The sequence below is a fragment of the Octopus sinensis genome, linkage group LG2 (genome assembly GCF_006345805.1).
Source record: "Octopus sinensis linkage group LG2, ASM634580v1, whole genome shotgun sequence".
Classification (NCBI taxonomy): Eukaryota; Metazoa; Mollusca; class Cephalopoda; order Octopoda; family Octopodidae; genus Octopus; species Octopus sinensis.
The window spans coordinates 2,968,879-2,989,451 of NC_042998.1; the positions used below are offsets into that span (position 1 = coordinate 2,968,879).

A 20,573-nucleotide genomic window follows, 5' to 3' on the forward strand; every position below is an offset into this window, starting at 1 on the left:
CCAGTTTCAGCCAGGTTGGTAACAAAAGGGTTAAAACATGGTCAGTTGATTTTAAAAAGGAAGACGTATGCATCGAGGATAGTGTAGTCCTAAATAAACCGTACTTTCAGGGTGCAGTGATGGCTGTGTGGCCAGAAGTTTGCTTCCCAATTACACAGTTCTGGGTTCAGCCCCACTGTGTGGCACCTTGGGCAAGTATCCTCTACTAAAGCTCCAGTCTAACCAAAACCATGCGAGAGAATTTGATAGAGGGAAACTGAAAGAAGCCTGTCGTATTTATATGCAAATGTGTGTGTGTGTGTTATTGTCTGCTTGCTTTGACATAACGTGATGGTTGTGAAGGAGTGTTACCATCATGCAAAGGTAGTTCTTCATTTCCAATAATATGTCTGATCATTTGGAAGTAGGTGAGGGTTTACAGCAGGAAGGTCACCTGCCTCAACAAAATTTTGTCCAACCCATGGAAATTAAAATGATGGTGGTGGAGGAGGTGCAATAGACAATGAGGTTCATGTTTTGAATGCTTTTGAATATAGGTCTGCTGAATAAAGGGCTGATCTGATAAGAGCTCAATAACAACAACAACAACATAAGCCTGTTTTAGTATTATAGGGTCATATTCATTAGCTGCATGAAGACTGGACATGAAAACAAGTGAGAGGAGCAACAAAATGTGATGGGTTTGAGAGTAGATGCAGTGTTTGCCGATTCATCTGGATTGAAGAAAGACAACTGGACAGATTCGGTAAAAAGCTGAAGATTTTCCCAGAAAAAGACACTAAAAATTCAATAACACATTTCAAAAAGAACAGAGTACTCAATGGCCATGCATTCTTTGATAGATCTCTTACAAAAATTCACTTTTCTTAGTCTGTCTTAGGAAGTATTTTCTTATAAGTAGTGCAAGCCACAGTTTTAGCTAAATAAAAGTACAACTTCTGGAAAGTCATTTGGTGTTATTCCTTTATGGCATTTAGCAAGGTAAGATATGGGGAAAATACAAGTAGAACAATTGTCTCTATTTGTACATTTGGCAATAAATCAGCAAAAAAGCAAATTTATGATAATGGGGCATCCTTAGGAAATCTGGAGAAGTCAATCTAACTAGCAAACATTATAAATTCACTTGTAACAATTTTACTTCTTATAATAATCATGTAATTTTTGTGTTGTTAAATACTTCAGAATAAAAGAGTGTGTGTATATCATTTCTAAAAACAACCTCCTCTATATAGATTACCCCATAACGTGTGTTTAAAATAATCAAACAACAAAGGTGATTACACTCAATGCAAAAAGTACATTCCAAAAGGTTTGGGCCATTATTTTTTTATCTTTATATTTTTTTAAAGAGTTAATAATTTTTAAGAAAATCTTTCTGCAAATATTATGACTGTATCAAGTTTTTTTTTTTTTTAACTTTTAAATATATCTGAATATACATGCATTATAAACTTGATTTTCACTTACATAAACAGGAGATTCTTGGGGCGAAAACACCATAAGACAACCCTCTGGAATAAAATGAGAAATAAATAAAGAATGTTTTATTGTTCAAATACAAATGTAGATGACAACAAAAAAAAAAGAAAGAACTCACAATTTTCCACCAAAACAAATAGAAAGCAAACACAGAAAAAAAAGCAATAATGAAGCAATATAAAGCTTTTTATAAGAGAGACACACCCAAAAAACAATAAAAAAAATAAGGATGATTCAAATTTGAATGAAAGTTATGTACACTGACATCATATGTGTATACAATCAACTAAACTATGTATTATTTATGTGGGAGGATCTGTGAGAATTGTAAAAAGGAGATAAAAACTTGCTAGGTTTTAAAAATTGAATGTTTTTTTTTAAATCTAAATATTCTAAACTTGTCAAACATCATGGCGAAGACAGAATTATACATGGATGCAAAGGGGGTGGATTTCAATAACAATTGAAGTGGGGAAGAATTGGAATTTATCAATTTGAGGACCACTAGACTCAACAAAATAGTATTTCTAACAGTAAATCATTAATTAAGGCTGCAAGTTGGTAGAATTGTTATCATGCTGGGCAAAATGCATTTTGTCCATCTTTAAGTTCTGAGTTCAAAATTCCATCAAGGTTGACTTTACCTTTCATCCTTTTGGGGTTGATAAAGTAAGTACCAGTCGAGCACAGGGGGTCGAAGTAATCGACTTACCTTCACTCCCAAACTTGCTGGCCTTTTGCCAAAATTGGACATCAATATTAAATTGTTAGTTAAAGTGGCGAACTTGGCAGAAGAATTAGCATGCCAGGCAAAATGCTTAGTGGAATTTCATCCATCTTTATGTTCTGAGTTCAAATTCTGCTGAGATTGACTTTGCTTTTATGCTTTCAAGGTCAATAAAATAAGAACCATTTGAACACTGGAGTCAACATAAATGACTTAACCCCTCCCCTAAAATGACTGGCCTACTGCCAAAATTTGAAGCCAATATTAAATCACAAATTAATATTTTGTTTTCTGAGACCCCCTTTGGTCATGACAGAGACCATGGGATTGCACCTAGAAAGTTACCCTCCGAGGCACAAGTCCGGGCAAGATTGTTTATGGAAGACCATCAGTCGCCCATGCATACCAGCCTCTCCTCTCCACGCCACGAGTGTTATCCAAGGGAAAGGCAAAGGGGCCGATACAGCTTGGCACCTGTGACGTCGCAACTCATTTCTACAGCTGAGTGAACTGGAGCAACGTGAAATAAAGTTTCTTGCTCAAGAACACAACATAGAGCCCGGTCTGGGATTTGAGCTCACAACCAGATCATAAGCTCGACACTCTAACCACTGAGCCATGTGCCTTCACATCATGGATTTTGTTTTATCGTCAGTGATACTAGGAATGACAGACACTTTTATTTGGAAAACTTCTGTTTGGATGTTTTCTGAAGAGAAAATTCCTATCTGAGACACTGATTTAAGAGAATGTTTATAAGAGCAGTAACAAATTGACTTACTAATGAGAAATTACAAGATGGCAGAGTTAAGGTTAGAAGAGGAAAGTTGGGAGGGGGGGGGGCAGGGTTAATGAAATAAAAGTATTTCTGCTCCAGGAATTGATGTTGTGCCAAACATATACTACACTGATACTTCCAAAGATTATTTACAGATTGTGAGTATGCAATGCATGCAGTGTCATCACCATCATCATCATCATCAACCATCAGCTTTCCATGCTGGCATGGGTTGGGTAATTTGACAGGATCCAATAAGCCACAGGCCTGTGTAGTGCTGCAGGGTCTGCTTTGGCACACTTTCAATGGCTGGATACTTTTCCTAATACCAACCACTTTACAAGGTGTACTGGATGCCTTTTATCATGCCGCTAGCCTTGGTGAAGGTTGCTAAGTAACTTGCAAGACAGAAGAAAAAAATGAAAATGCCTCCTCGGCTAAGTGGGGGGCAGGGGGTGCATTGACGATTTGGCACTAGATTCTAATTTTAAGTATTCAAATTTGAATTAACCTCATGGGCATTATTAAATTTAAAACAAAAAAAAAGACAAGCTTTTACATTGTTAAACTGCAATAATAAAAATAGTGAATGAAACAGCATGCACAGACCAGCCATCCAGATCAAGGACAACAATAAAAGACAATAAAAGACACAAAAAGCCAATTAGCAACGTTTGGTTCAGTTCTAAGATTGCAAAGTTTTGAACAAGTTTTTTTTTTTTTTTTTTTTTTTTGCTTTTGATTTTGATTTTATCGACAAATACATAACCTGCTTAATAACTATGCTTAATCTGAAATGAAAAACAGTTGAAAGACAAAAGTAATTTTATAAAAAAAAAAATTTAAAAAAAAAGAGAAAAAAAAAGAAAAAGAAAGAAAGAAAAAAAAAGGAGAAAAAAGAACAATGCATGAGCAATGATAAAAAGATATTTTTATTGCAAGCTAAACAAACAAGCTATTTATCATATTTTGTTAAAATCAAACATTAATTGGAAAAAACAACAGTGTAATTGATTGATTGATGAAAAGATGGATGGATGGAGACAGACAGACAGACATTAGATTGATATAAACAGATATAAATACATAATCACTTCAGTTTCAACACACGGTCCTAGTCCAAATCACTTGCCAGGCAAACACAACTGATGCACAAACACACACAAACAAGCATACAATTGCATACACATATACACTCATGCACACACACATACAAACAAAGAATACATTCACATTAAGGGCCTCATTTTGCTTGTTATAGTCACAATACTTTAGCTGTTGTATCCTCTGGCCATCTTCAGGGGCCTGCTGTATTCAGTACTATGAAGCAGTGTAATAGTGTACATAAGCATTGATTTAGTGCAAAGTGCAATAGTTAAGATAGTGGACATAATTATATATATATATATATATATATATATATATATATTATATATATATATATATAATTGATAAAGGAAACAGAAAATAGATGTAGTACGAATCTTTATTCTTCCATTTCCTTTATAAATTATAAACTCAACAAACACTGTAGATTTCTTGACATAAACCCACTGAAAATTGTATCATTACTGTGGATGACATCAGGTAGCCCAAACAGTGAATGTGCTTTAACCAACATACTAATAGACATATATCTCAATTACAAGTAGTTATTTATATATATATATATATATATATTATATATATATATATAAAACAAAACCGGAAATGTTTTTGGTATTATTCATTCCCCATTACATGCTTCATTTACTAAAAGGAATTTAAAAGCCTTACAAGTTAGATAAACACGTAAAGAATTTCCTATTTACCCTAACTACCTACACAATATACCTATATATATATATATATATATATATATATATATATATATATATATATATATATATATATATAAAGGAATACAAAAAATGGGACAAGAATGCAAAACATGCAGACAGATGATACAAAAAAAGGGACAATAAAACATCCAGACAGGGGATACAAAAAAGGGACAAGAAAAAACAAGGATGGGTCATTCGAAGTTTTCTTTCCTCAGTCAAGTTCCAGATTATCTTTGCAATTTCAGCTGGTTATACTCGAGATTGCTCCAATCTGGCCAGCCCCAAGGAAAAACTAAGTTAAGAGCACTAGATTCCTTGGAAGAATGCAGCAAATGTATACAAAAACAAGGACGGGGGGTAGGGGGCGGACAGAGAAATGTCACACAAATGCAAATAACAGGACATTAACAACAGGTGTCTTTCAACTAAGGACGAATTAAATTAAGCTGGTGTGTGTGGAAGTGAAGAAGCCTTACAGCAGGGACATAAGAGATGACAGGCATGGGGAGGAATATAGATGTTGCAAGGATGGTAGTTGAACCAAGAAAGAAAGGTCAGGCTTGGCCGAACACAGGTCATGTGGAGAGAGAGGAGGGAGGTAGAGGAATAGAAGAATTAGAGAGAGACTAGAAAAAAGGAAAAGGGACAGTGTGTGTGTGTGTGTGTGTGTGTGTGTGTGTGTGTGTGTGTGTGTAGCAATATGTAAACAAAATTGTTTTGTTTTTTGTATCTTTTTGCTTTTGGAATCGTCAAATGTGTATCATGTCATACAGACAAGAAAGTAATATTTCAAATAATAGTATAGATGTAAAAACACAGCAGAAAGATTGGGTATTTTACCCTTGTATGACGCCTACACTGCATTCAAAATATCACTTACTTGTCTGCATGAGATACACACACACACAAACATGTGTAGTGTTAGCTGTTTGTTAAAGGAGTACTCAACACCATCAACACCATAGCAGAGACAGTTCTATATTTAAGAGATGAGGAATTAAGTACACTATTTACATTATTTACATTCGACAGGCATATGGCATAGTGGTTAAGAGCGCAGGCTACTAACTCCAAGATTCTGAGTTCAATTCCAAGCAGTGACCTGAACAATAATAATAACATCAAAAAATACCTTAGGAATGAGGACCCAGGTTCAAAATTTCCCCAAGATACCTGAAGAAGGCTGGAGGGTATATCAGCCGAAACGTTGTGTTAACAACAAACAAGATGAAGACAAACATCCGTTGAATGTAAAGAATGTACCATAGCAGAGATTAAGATATTTTGGTCGAGTCCTAACTTGTCTGAAGATCTTGTGTAGCTACAGGTGAGATTCAATGTAGCAAGAGACTGGCTTACTCAAAATAATGATTACACGCATGCATGCGTGTGTGTGTGTGCGTGTGTGTGTGTGTGTGTGTGTGTGTAAAACCCACACACATACACATTGGTTCAAGCAGAATGTGAGAACAAGCAGAGGGGTAATAATTAGGAAAATATTCCTAGGGTGGACAATGGAATGTGAATTAATCTATTGCAATAAACTTTAGTAAAGGGAGCAGTTTCAAATTCCAAAAATGTTACCAAATGCATCAGGCAAACTGAAGAATGCCAGAGAATAGAACAACTGAAACTCTGTGACTGTAATGACCAAGATGACGATGCTAAGTCCAAATATATCAGAGAAGTAATGACAATTCCTCGTCTCAGAAATTCAGACAATATCTACATGTGTGCACATGTACACTGTCAAAAACACACAAATATATGTCAAATACAGGACATAGACGTTGAATGATTATGTTGACGATGATGATCATGATGTCAATGATGATGATGACAATGATGTCCACATACAAAGAAATATACATACACACATACCTACAGATACATTCATATATTCAAACGCACACTTATATATGTACACATACTAACATTATTATTGTTTTAACATGTAGTTTTCCATGAGTAGGATAGAGTTTATTGTGGCAGATATTTCTAAAGTCAGATGCTCATCCTGTCTCCAACACCCAACTGTTTCCCCCAGGAAGGTAATATTTCCCCTTGGCCAGAAATATTTACACAGAATATTGGAAATGACAATGCTTATACGACAGCAACACTCACAACTATTGCATGATGCCAAAACAAGGAAACACAAACGTACACAATCTCGCATACACATATATATTGACACATATGCTTACACACACATACATATGCACATACACACACGCACCCAACAAGCGTTTTTCAATTTTTGTCCATCAAATCCACTCACAAAGCTTTGGAGGACATTTTCCTAAAGTGCCATGTGATGGGCTTGAACCTGAAACCATGTGGTTGGGAACAAACATCTCAATCATACAGTCACATATGTGTATATAAATATATAAGAGCTAATAATTGGTATATATTTGTTGATAACATAAATTGTGTGTATGTGAGAGAGAGAGAGAGAGAGAAAAAGAGACTTGTTTTTAGTACTGTATTTTATAATTATTTAATTTAATTTCAAGGACATTTTGTAAAATTCATCAATTTATTATAATCCTGTAATTAATATTTCGTAATATAAGCACAAGGCCTGGAATTTTGTGGGGAAGGAGTTGTCATTTACATCAACATCAGTGCTCGAATGGTATTTATTTTATTGACCCCGAAAGAACGAAATGCAAAGTCAACCTTGGTGGAATTTGAACTCAGAATGTAAAGAGCTGGAAAAAATGCTACTAGGCAATTTTTTTCTGGTGTGCTAACGATTTTATCAGTTTGCCGCCTTTTTATTATCCACTGATTAACAGTGCTTGAAAGATTAGAGTAAACACAAAATTGCTGCTGTTATTGTTGATGTCGTTGTTGTTGCTGCTGCTTAGCACCCATGGAGGATCCCAAAGGTCAAATACTTCCCAGCCATATCTATTCCACACCAGCACCCTACAGCCAAAATGTACCTAGGATTATATTAGCCAGTGTAGCCTTCCCAACATAAGACAGCAGAATGCAATTCAAAGAGTGTTTGACTGCTATTGCTAGCAAGTTAGTATGTCCCCTTGCATGTTTTTCATTTGGAAATCCATCTGTTTCTTCTCTTTGACTTTACTGAATTATCCTACGAGTTCTTCATTTTATCAGTTTTAACCATACGAAATGAGGGCACGGTGGTCATTGTGCTAGGCTCCTGGTGAACTTGCTGTGTCTGTATGTGTGATCTCCAATCCCGCCCATGCTCTCTTATGATAATCTATTAAGGTAACCCACGTGTGGCTGAGTGATTAGAGATATTAACAGCATGCGGTTACAGTGTCTAATCACACTGGAAAATGAACGATATAATTTAACGGATTGTTTTTAAATGCACTACTGAAAAAATAATCAAATTTGCCTGCATGTGTGTGTGTGTGTAGAGAGAGAGAGAGAGACATATATTCATACATATTTACATACATACACACACATACATTCATATGAGTGTGCGTGTGTGTGTGTGTGTGTGTGTGTGTAAATGAATATGTATATATTTACATATGCGTGTATGCACACACATGCACACACACACACACAACTGTCTAAAACATAACATCAAAACGAAACTAGGCTGACTATTCAAAATACAATAGGAATTATGCCTCTTACAATTAAATATCTTTAATGATACACAATTAAAATGATTAAATTTGTAATGCAAGTTTTCTTCCCCCAAACTACAAGAAAGATCATGATGTACAGGTAAGCAGAAATGAATGCTTACAGGTATGTGGAAAAAAGTGACAATCCTAATAACTTGTGTCTCATTTATGTGCATGTGCACACACACACACACACACACACACACACCAGCAAGCAGAAAGACCAGAAATGTAGGTAATCAGACAGAAAGTATATTTTAGGACAAGTAATATAAAATATAATTATATACTTTTAGAAGATTAAAATATATACATTTTTCTTTTTTTTTTTTAAATAAAATTATTAATTATATCAAGAAACTCACATTGTAGCCACATGGTTTGGGATTTAGTCCTACTGTGTGGCACCTGGGAGTCCTACTGTGTGGCACCTGGGTACAGGGTCTTCTGCTATGGCCCCGGGCTGACAATGCCTTGTGCGTGAATTTGGTGAATGGCAACTATGTGGAAGCCTCTAAGTGTGTGTGTGTGTGTGTGCGTGTGTGTGTGCATGTGTGTGTGTGTGCGCACACGCGCGCACACATGTATGTGCATGTTTGTCCCTTTCACACTATTTGACAACCAATGTTAGTTTGCTTATATCCCTCTTATATTAATTAGCAGTTTTGACAAAAGGGACAGATAGAATAAGTACCAGATATTTTAAAAACAAGAAAAAAGAAAAAAAAAGTACAAGGGACATTTTTTTTTTACTGAAGGTATTAAAGGCAGTGCCCCAGCATGGCCACAGTCCAATGATTGAAACAAGTAAAAAATAAAGAGAGAAGAGAGAAAAGAGATCAATACCTGTAATTTTTTCTCTTTCCATGACAGTTTTTGCTTTATTAAAAAACTAGTGCCATAGTAGTTTCCAACAGTAAGCATATGTCAGGTAAAAATATATCGTTTAGATACATCAAACATGTAAAATGAATTTAATTATGTTCAGAATATCCGAAAGACAGGTGGAGTTAATGCTCAGTATATACAACTTCCTTATAGCACTTGTATAGTTTTCCACATAAACAGAACACAATAGTGCACAGGTAAAAATCCGTGGCAAATTGTTTTCAAAAAGAGGCAGAAAGGTAAAAATACAGGTAAAAACATAACACCTGACAGTGTATGGTTTGTTTCATTCTGCAAGCCAGCCATGTTTCAGTTTACACAGACAATACTTAGAACAGGTTGTAAAAATAACCAGCTCATAAACAACAACCACAACAACAAAAGCAACACAACACCATGTAAAATCAGGGAAGACTGCAAGTAAAGACAATCATCATATGTGTGTGCACATGTGTGTATGTGAGAGAGAGAGAGAGGGAGAGAGGGAGAGTTGGCTGGCTGGTTGGATAGTTGGAAGGCTCTATATGTAAGTATATAAAAACATTTCCATGTATGTATATCTGAAGAGAAGAGAGTGCACATATACAGAAAAACATACAATATATGCATATATATATATATATATATATATATATTTTTTTTATAAATATATATATATATATATATATATATATATTAGCATATAAATAACATATAAGTGTGTGTGTGTGTATGAATGTGGGTGGCTGTGTTTATGTATGTGGGTGGGGTGGATGGGTGTGTTAGAGTGTGTGGTGTGTGTGTGTGTGTGTGTAAAATCAACGGCTACCACAGAATAATGTACCATGATCTTACAGGGAACACACATTATTCACACATCCAAACAAAGGACTAAAGAAGTAAGAAAAATTTTTTTTGTTTTGCTAAAGAACATTTATTAATGCATTTGTAAATACACACACATGTGTGTATATATATATATATATATATATATACACACACACACACACACATGCATATATATGATGATGATGATGATACACACAGACACATACATGTATATATATATATATATATATAATATATACACACACACACACATGTATATATATATATACACACACACACACATGTATATATATACACACACACACATACATGTATATATATATACACACACATATGTATATATATATATATATATATACACACACACACACACACACACACACAAGAAAGGAAGGGAGTAAATTATTCAATGCCAGCCAAAATAACCCAGACAGCTACTATGTTAATTGTTTTTTAAAATGTAAACCGATTACACCTAAGAAGCTTAGAAGCATTTCTCACCTCCCCCTCTGGAGCAACCCATCCTTGCTTCTCTTTTTTGCTTTTGTTTCGTTTTAATTTTGTGCACAAGTGTGTGAGTGTTGCATGCAAGTACGCATGTATGAAATATATGCATCTGAAACACACACACACACACACATTGTGCAGCTCACAATAGTGTTTATGTGTGTTATGTGTATGTGTGCATTGAAAATAGAGAGGTATGAGAGAGCCATAGGTGAGAGTCAGTTGATATAAATTAGCTGTCCGTTCTTTATGTGATTCATAAAAGGCAACAGAGTGGAGAGAATATATCAAAAAAGAAATAGGTGAAACGGTATAAGGTCAGTAAAAACAAGACTAATTTTGGTTCCTGGTGAAATCTAAAAGTGGAAACTTCAATTCAGCAAACCGGTTAAGTTTTTCAATAATATTAGATCATTTGTGGGTATATTTAAATTAGGAACTCAAGTTGAATATATAACTTACTTAATTCAGTTAATATAAACTCTAAAGATATGGTGTGTGAGAGAGAGAGACCTTTATAAGCAACAGGTTTGATATTTAGCATTAATAAGAGAGTGGGGGTAGCAATGGTGGTGGTGGGAGAGAGAGAGAGAGAGAGAGAGAGAAGGGGGGGTGATCCATGCTGAGAAACTGATAGAAAAAGACAAATTAGTTTCAAAAACTTTGTATATGTGTTGGCTGCTCTGTTCCTTAATAAAAGTAGAACTCTTCTTTTCAATGTAAACTAAAGAGACAAAGGGATGGCAAAAGCAGCTGTCTTTGCTTAAAGAAAGAAATATTGACGAAAGAAAATAGGAAATGAAGAGAATAATTTTAGTAACGTAGGATCAGGCCTTAAGGATAAAGTGGATCAAGGAACATAAAGCAGGACAGTAGAATGTGTGACAATAGAGAAGAGAATGTAGCTGATGCTACATCAGAATGCTCACAGTAAGCTCAAAAGGAATACTAAAAGTTTAGACAGGACAAAATTGTTGCAGTAATTCACCAGAATTTTCAGAAGAGGTTTTGTTTTACAGACACAAGAAAGAGTTAAGACTATTTTGTAGGAAAAGAAATGAAAGTCCTTGAAAATAATTGAGGCTGTTATGTAACTTTCCCACACAAACCAACAGGAGAAGACGGTACCACAAGCCAGATAAGAAAATACCTTGTTACATACGCCTACATAGTAGAGGAGCATGGCTTAGTGGTTGGGCTGCTGGACTCATGGTCCTGAGATCGTGGTTTTGATCCCTGGACTGGACAATGCTTTGTGTTCTTGAGCAAAACACTTCATTTCACATTGCACCTGTGATAGACTCGTGTCCCGTCCAAGGAGGGATATATACACCAGAGAAACTAGGAAACCATCGCTATGCTCCTTACTAATGTGGACTAACCCAGACTCTTGCATAATCAATAACTGGCACTATAACCAATATGCCATTCAATTCACTTTGTACACACTTCTTCTTCTTCTCCAATTCCTTTAACTCCATGTGGAGCAAAAGGAGCCAACAAGAGATTTCCATCATTCAACAAAAATCCTTCGAGGCAGTGCCCCAGGATGGTTGCAATGTAATGACTGGAACAAGTAAAAGATAAAAGGCCTACAAGTCATTAATTCAACACAACTTAATCAGTACATACCGTACAGAACCCTCAATAAAACCAATACACAAATCGTACGCCACATGTGAAACACAAACAACCATCCAGCAAAACAATGTAACTCACATTATACAAATTTTATCCAATAAATGAGAGGCTAAAATAACACCTGCAACATGTGGTCTGGTGGTGAGTAGCCTGAGTTCAATCCCTGGCACGGCAATGCATGTGTAATTTCTTTGTATATACAGGTGTTAACAGCATGGTTATGAAACTTGCTTCCCAGCAACATGGTTTCAGGTTCAGTCCTACTGCATGGCATCTTAAGTATCTTGTACTATAGCCCCCAAGGTGATCAAAGCCTTGTGAATGGATTTGGTAGATAGAAACTAAAAGAAATTTGTTGTGTGTGTGTGTGGTGGGTCTCTCTCTCTCTCTCTCTCTCTCTGTCTCTCTCTCTCCCCCCCTTGTCTTGATATTGTGCGATTGTTGTAAATGAATGTCATTCATTACCAGTACTCTGGGGGGAGGGGCATCTGGCCAGAGGGAAATATTACCTTGCTTGGAAACAGGTAAGGGTTGGCAACAGGAAGAGCATCAGGCCATAGAAAATCTGCTTCAGTAAACTAACACATGAAAGCATGGAAAAGTGGATGTTAAAAATAAAAAGATGAAGATGAAGATGAAACAAAACAAAACAAAAAAAATCTCACAAAAAAGCAAAAAGGACAAAGCTCACATACCTCAAGAACACAGAATTGTACCAGGTAGAAACAGTAGAAACTCGTAAAATTGTTGAAAACATGATGATAGATAGTAATGGTAGTGGTGCTGATGATGATGATGGTGGTGCAATAACAAATAATGAGCAGAATAAATGGATGTATTTGAAACTACATAGATTTTTCACAGTAAATAATAATTAGACGAGGCAAGGATGGTAAGACCATAATACCTCGAAACATAAAAACAAATCCAAAGTAATCAGAACTAATTTATCATATTCATAAATAAGTTTTTTTTAACAACAAAAAACGGAGGGGGGCTACTCTAGAGCAACGTTTCTCAACCAGGGTTCCCTGGACCCCTTTGGTCCCATGAGAAAGAGTGAGATAAGCTAATGCTAATTTCATGATTGTAATATTATTATAGATGAATAACATATTAATGGTTATTTTAACATTGTAATATAGACATCATCCTATCTAACCTATTATGTTACCAAAAAAATATAACAACTATTGGGATATATTTAGTGATGTCTGTAATCTATGGATACTTTATATATATATATATATATAGATATATATATATATATTATATATATATATATATATATATAATATATATATATATATTAGGGAGTATAACTCCAAACTTACAGGGGAAAATTCAGTTTAGTATTAAATCAAATTTCACAATACAAATATATAATATATATAAAAATTGGATTGAACTTAACTTTAATTGTAATTCGAATTGAAGTTATAGCCACAAAACGTACGTAGTCTTTTTACTTATTATAAAATATTTATTCATTTTTTTGGTAATTTTTGTGATCTAGATATATGTTTAATAATATATTTTATTTTTTCTATATGATATGGTTTATGTCTATCATTGTTTGAATTACATAATAGTGGCTTTTCTCAAATTTTTGTTTATATTATTATATATATATATATATATATATATATATATATATATATATCTTTCTTTCCTCTCTTCCTTCTTTATGTTTCCGACGAAGAGCTCCGCTCGAAACGTCATACCTCCCTGCTTCCATTTCCTGAGCGCCTATTAATAATAATACTGTAATTGTTCCATAGTTGTTGTTTTTTTGTTTCCCGTTTGGATTAAAATTATATATATATATATATGATAGATCGCTAGCCACTACACATTCTTTATTTTCTCTCCTTGTTTCTTTCTGTGTTCCCTTCTGTGGAAGAGCGTAGGCTCGAAACATTAAAGACTTGTTCACTTCTCAAGCATTATACTAATACATCTGTTTATATTCTACACCACCTGTCTTCGCCTTTTGATTTTTTGTGAATTCTCCCTATATATATATGTATATATATGTATATATGTATATATGTATGTATATATATATATATATATATATATATACACATATATATACACACACACACACATATACATATGATATTTACTACGTGAACTATGATGAAAAAAATATGAGAAAGATATGGTATATAATTTGTTTTTTGTGCAGGGGTTTCTTGAGAATGTAATTTATTTTAAGGGTTACACAAGGGTAAAAAGGTAGAGAAACACTGCCCTAGAGAATGTCCAAGAACCCTCCCCCCAATTGAAACTGGTTGAAACGGCCTAAAATTTAGAAGGAGGGGGGGAGGGGGCTAGTTGATGACATTGGCTAAACTGGTACTTATTTTATTAACTCCAAAAGGATGAATGGCAACGTTGACTTTGGTGGAATAAGAACTGAGAATTTAGAATTGAAAAAAATGCCACTAAGTATGCTGTCCAGTGCAGTAATGGATCTTGCAATTTGCTACCTAATACATTTAATTAATATATTTGTGAAAGCATGTGGCCTAATGTGCACTCCTGATTGGAAGATTGTGGTTTCAATTCCTGAACCGTGCAGGTCCATTTCACAATGTTCCAGTCCATTCAGCTGAAAAAAAAAAGAGTTGCAGCAATAACCGGGGAGTTGATCCTGCAATGGACCAGCATCCTATGCAGGAGGGGGGTGTTGTGCTCTCTTACTTATTTAACCCTTTCGTTACCATATTTCTGTTGAGATGCTCTGTGTTTCTTTCAATTATTTTAAATATAACAAAGAATTTAGTAAAATAACTTAGTTATCATTAAGCTAGTGTTAGGAATATAAATTGCAACTAAGGTTTGGTGGTATATTTTGATGCAAAACTTATGAAAACAAGACATTTGTACTACAGAGCCAGAGCCGGTTTTGGCCGAGTTAGTAACGAAAGGGTTAAAAGTGTAGTGTTTGTACCTACAACTTTGACAAAAGTCAGTGAGGGAGTTCAAGCCAACGCAAGAGCTTCTATACACCTGTAATTAACATAGCATAGTCAACTTACTCATCAAAAGAAATATAGTATTTTACCTTTTGTTTAGTTAGTGATATAGTTTAAAGTATGCTTATTTGGTAAATTTAAGATTAACCAAGAGTAAAGGCAGTAATCAATACTAGTAATTAAGGTTTGTTCAGTACTAGTTAATAACTAATGTTTATCAGCTTAGCCAACTTTCTGTTACACAACACTCATGTTACATTAAATTAAAAGTGACATTTAATCACAAAGGAAGAGGGATTTTTTTCAGCTGAATATCTTTCCAAGTAAGACGCAATTCATGCAGTTAAAAATTGCTTAAATATACCACTAGAAATATGTAATTTTGTAGATCCAGTCAGACATATTGAATTTTAAAATCAAAAGAATGAGAGACTGTTTTAAGCAATGTAACTACACATGTGCTGTTGGTGATTTTTTTTCTTTCTATTTGGACTTTCCCCTTTTCTTTTTTTTCCTTTCCAACAAAGAGCCGTGATCGAAACGTCAAAAACTCTCTTTTTTTTTACCAAGCGTCAAAGTAATACATTCTATGTGCACATCCTCTTGTTGTTTGTTATTGTCATTTTTAATGTTTGTCTATTTGACTGGATTATATATATATATATATGGTGCTGACATGACTGAGTGGTTAAGAGGCATGCTTTCCAACCACACGGTTTCAGGTTCAGTCCCACTGTACAGCACCTTTGGCAAGAATCTTCTATTCAAGTCCAAAGCTGACTAATGTCTAGTGAGTGAATTTGATAGACAGAAACTCTCTGTCTGTGTGTGTGTGTGTGTGTGTGTGTGTGTGTTGTGTGTGTGTGTGTGTGTTGTGTGTGTGCATATGTCTCTCTCAATCCCACTACTTAATAACCGGTGTTCATTAGTTTATATCCTGTAACTTAGTGGTTCAGCAAATGAGACCAACAGAATAAGCACCTGTCCAACAACTGAAACAAGTAAAAGATATATAAAAAAAACTCAACAAAACACAAACTAAAAGATACCGATTCACCCATTCACAAATTTATCTGATATACTCTGCTCGGAAGAATTGTAATTCCTAAAATACTTTCTGTACCAGGCCATAACATTGAACTTTGAATTTGGTTTATAGCTTTAGAGTCAAATCCTAACACAGTTGACCTTGGTTTCCAGAAGAGTCAATACAGTTAACCTCTGAATCAGGGAGACTATCCTAATTAATAAGCCGAAACCAGCATTAAACAACAGGCAAGAACTACAAGAAGCAGACTGGCTGATGGAACAACACCAGTCTGCATGTCACTACCCTTTAGCACACATCTGAGCAACAATGATAGATTTATTCCATCTTCCATTCCACCACATCTCCTTCATGAATGGGTCTTAAATGCAGAATCTGTCTTGTGAGTCTTTTCTGTGACAATTGTAAATAATGCAAGTGTATTGGTGAAATATATAAAATTATTTATCTGTGTTTATATTGATATACAAAACTTCATCATTTATTCTTTTGCTCTCTTTTACTTGTTTCAGTCATTTGACTGTAGCCATGCTGGAGCATCGCTTTTAGTCAAGTAAATCGGCCCCAGGTCTTATTCTTTGGAAGCCTAGTACTTATTCTATCGGTGTCTTTCGCCGAACCGCTAAGTTACGGGGACATAAACACACCAACATCGGTTGTCAAGCGATGTTGGTGGTGGGGAAACACAGACACACAAATACACACATACACACATATATACAACGGGCTTCTTTCAGTTTCCATCTACTAAATCCACTCACAAGGCTTTGTTTGGCCCGAGGCTATAGTAGAAGACACTTGCCCAAGCTGTGTGGGACTGAACCCGGAACCATGTGGTTGGTAAGCAAGCTACTTACCACACAGCCACTACTGGTTGGGCATGATTTGAGTGAGATTTGGCTGCTGCTTCAAGCAGGTCAAGTTACAACAAAGAAGCTCCAAGGAAATTCATCAACATTTACAGCAAGATAACAATGCTGGTGAAATAATTTGCTATGAGAACAATTTTCATGAAACTATAACAATGGCACTGATTGCATAGATTATGAAGTCTAGAATTTAACCCTTTCATTACCAACCCGGCCAAAACCACCTCTGGCTCTATAGTACAAATGTCTTGTTTTCTTAAGTTTTGAATTAAAGTCTTCCACCAAACCTTAGTCACAATTTATGCTTCTAACACAAGCTTAATGATAACTAAGTTATTTTACTAAATTCTTTGTAATATTTAAAATTATTGAAAGAAACACAGCATCTCAAAATAAATACAGTACTGAAAGGGTTAACAGAAGAAAAGATTTTAAACACTACATATAATCCATACAAGCAGACTCTATTAAACAAAGCTGATGACAGAGAAGGTAAATATGATTACGATGACGATAGTGATGGCTACATTGGTGATGATAGTGAAAATGTTAACTGAGTTTAATTCCTTTCAGGGTTGCTAACTAATAATTCATCACATAAATAACAGATATTTTATGTCACTCAGTAATGGCGAAATTCTGTGAACATCCTTAAAAAAAAACTGATGAATTACTAATTTGGTTTATTCAAATTTAATTGTAGTTCCTGGCTTTCATAATGGAGAGTAAGTATTGTGGTAAAGAATGAGAGCCAACACGCCCAAACAGGTCACAAGCACATGAGCATGTTTAGGCAACTTATCAAGTTTTGAACATGTATTGTCTTTGTAAGGCAGATATTATGAACAAAATAAAAAAAACATGTCAAAAGAAGAAGTGCACTGAATAACCAGAAATACACTGAATTGGTTAAATAGAAACAAACAAAATTACAACAAAAACATAAATTTTAACTATAGACTAATACATACTCTTTCAGGTTTAATATTAACATACTATTTCCTGCAAATAAAGGCAAGTAACTGTGTGTATATGTACACATATCATTGTGTACCTATATTATGTAACTATTATCCATGTCACTACTTAATAACAAAGTACTGCATATTTTTAACTAAATGTTTCTGGAAATATTTTCAAGTGCTACTGTTTCATCAGTGCCCTGCCAATGTAGACCTGTTAAGAGAGTAACAGAATTCAGTAGTTATGCATATTAACATGAAATAAAACCAAGGTCTGAGGAAACTATGGTCTGTGTTAGTAAAACTTATGTACTAACTGTGTTAGTAAAACTTATGTTTGTAAATTTGGATAAGTTCATTAACCCTTTCATTACCAACCCACCTGAAACTGCTTCTGGTTGTGATACAAATGTCTTGTTTTCTTAAGTTTTGAATTAAAATCTTCCACCAAACCTTAGTCACAATTTATGTTCCTAACACAAGCTTATTGATAACTAAGTTATTTTACTAAATTCTTTGTTATATTTAAAATTAATTGAAAGAAACACAGAGCATCACAACAGAAATACGGTAACAAAAGGGTTAAGACCCCCTTCGGTCAGACACTGACCATGGGTTTGCACCTAGAGAGTTACCCTCTGAGGCACAAGTCCGGGCAAGGTTGTTTATGGAAGACCAGCAGTCGCCCATGCATACCGGCCTCCCCTCTCCACGTCACCAATGTCGTCCAAGGGAAAAGCAAAGGCCAATACAGCTTGGCACCTGTGACGTCGCAACTCATTTCTACAGCTGAGTGAACTGGAGCAACATGAAATAAAGTGTCTTGCTCAAGAACACAACACGCAGCCCGGTCCGGGATTCGAGCTCACAACCTCACGATTGTAAGCTCGACGCTCTAACCACTGAGCCACGCGCCTTCACAAAAGGGTTAATCCTTTAGTATTTAAACAGCCCATTTCCAGCCAAAATATACTGTTTTATGTTGAAATGGGCCAGATCTCACCTGTCACACCTAACCTACAGTGTCATTCTAAAAACAAACAATAGTATCATCAAAAATCCTAAAGCTATGACATGATACATAGTGTGAAGTAGCATGGCTCAGTGGTTAGAGCATTGGGCTCACAATCATGAGGTTATGAGTTCAATTTCTGGACCAGGCTGTGAGTTGTGTTCTTGAGCAAGACACTTTATTTCACGTTGCTCCAGTTCACTCAGCTGTAGAAATGAGTTGTGATGTTACTGGTACCAAGCTGTATCAGCCCCTTTGCCTTTCCTTGGATAACACTGGTGGCATGGAGAGGGGAGACTGGTAAGCATAGTGACTGTTGGTCCTCCATAAACAACCTTGCTCGAACTTGTGCCTCGGAGGGTAACTTTCTAGGTGCAATCCCATGGTCAATACATAATTAATTCAAAACTATGTTTAATAAAATAAGCATTACATATGACAGAGTAATATGAATGCTAATGGGGCTGAGAGAGATAAAAGTTTACTGCTAGAATTTGCAAAAAGTGTTCTCTCTCTCTAAAATGAAATGTCTCCATATGTCATGAAACTTAGCCAAATTTACAAATATCAATACTTAATGTGTTAGTTGACAAGAATTCAAGTTTTGTTAAGATTTCGAAAATCAAATCTGAACTAAACTATAGGTTTAGTAAAGGTTTCTTCATTCAAAAATATGACAAGATTCCAGGCATTATAAGTCACTTCAGACTTTTTACCAAACAGAGTTTTTTTGCTATCTAAAATATTTGAAAATAGGAGGTAACTTGAAACGAATTTATGTTTTTCATATTTTAACTTTGGAGTGTAAGAAATTCAAACAGTTATCAGTGTTTCCTCCCATTTCAATATTTCATGCAAGAACCATCTTGTTAATACCAATTATTGATGATAACAAGAAAGTCATTAAACCAAAACGGTTGCAAGAATATTATGCTCAAACTAAACATAGATGTTCAAAATTTCACTAAAATTGCAAGAGAGTTAGGAGTTATGCATAAATCATAAAGAACTAGAAACAGTTTACGATCAACAGAAAAGGAAATGATTAAAATGTAGAGATAATGAGGGAAATAAGTTTTGGGATCAAATAACTAAATAAGAATTTACACTTTTTTTTTTTCAATTTCTGATCAAAAAATATTCTTAAAAATTATTAGCATGTTTTCAGATATATATATATATATATATAGATATATATATATATATATATATATATATTCTATGATGAAAGCTCCTTTTATATCACTCAGTAGCATTTTTTTTTAACACACTCAACAGGGAAACAGATAAGAAAAAGTATAGTGAATTTCTGATGATTTTTTTTATAAAGAAATTTGTTTTTATGAAGAAATGTTGTAAACATGTTTTCAATCATATATTTTCCTATAATGCAAG

The 20,573-nt window shown here is 34.8% G+C and overlaps 1 protein-coding gene across 12 annotated transcripts in view; it reads right to left on the bottom strand.

Annotated features, from left to right (window-relative positions):
• LOC115223565 (rho guanine nucleotide exchange factor 28) overlaps positions 1-20,573 on the bottom strand; it is a 490,764-nt gene that overhangs the window by 390,315 nt on the left and 79,876 nt on the right. For 11 of the 12 annotated variants that reach the window (XM_036511308.1, XM_036511277.1, XM_036511280.1 and 8 more), the window contains one exon: positions 1,471-1,514. In XM_036511308.1, coding sequence (XP_036367201.1) covers positions 1,471-1,514 — 44 coding nt within the window. Of the gene's footprint in view, positions 1-1,470; positions 1,515-9,285; positions 9,672-20,573 lie in introns of those variants that run through there. The other variant, XM_036511304.1, reaches the window with a different exon arrangement.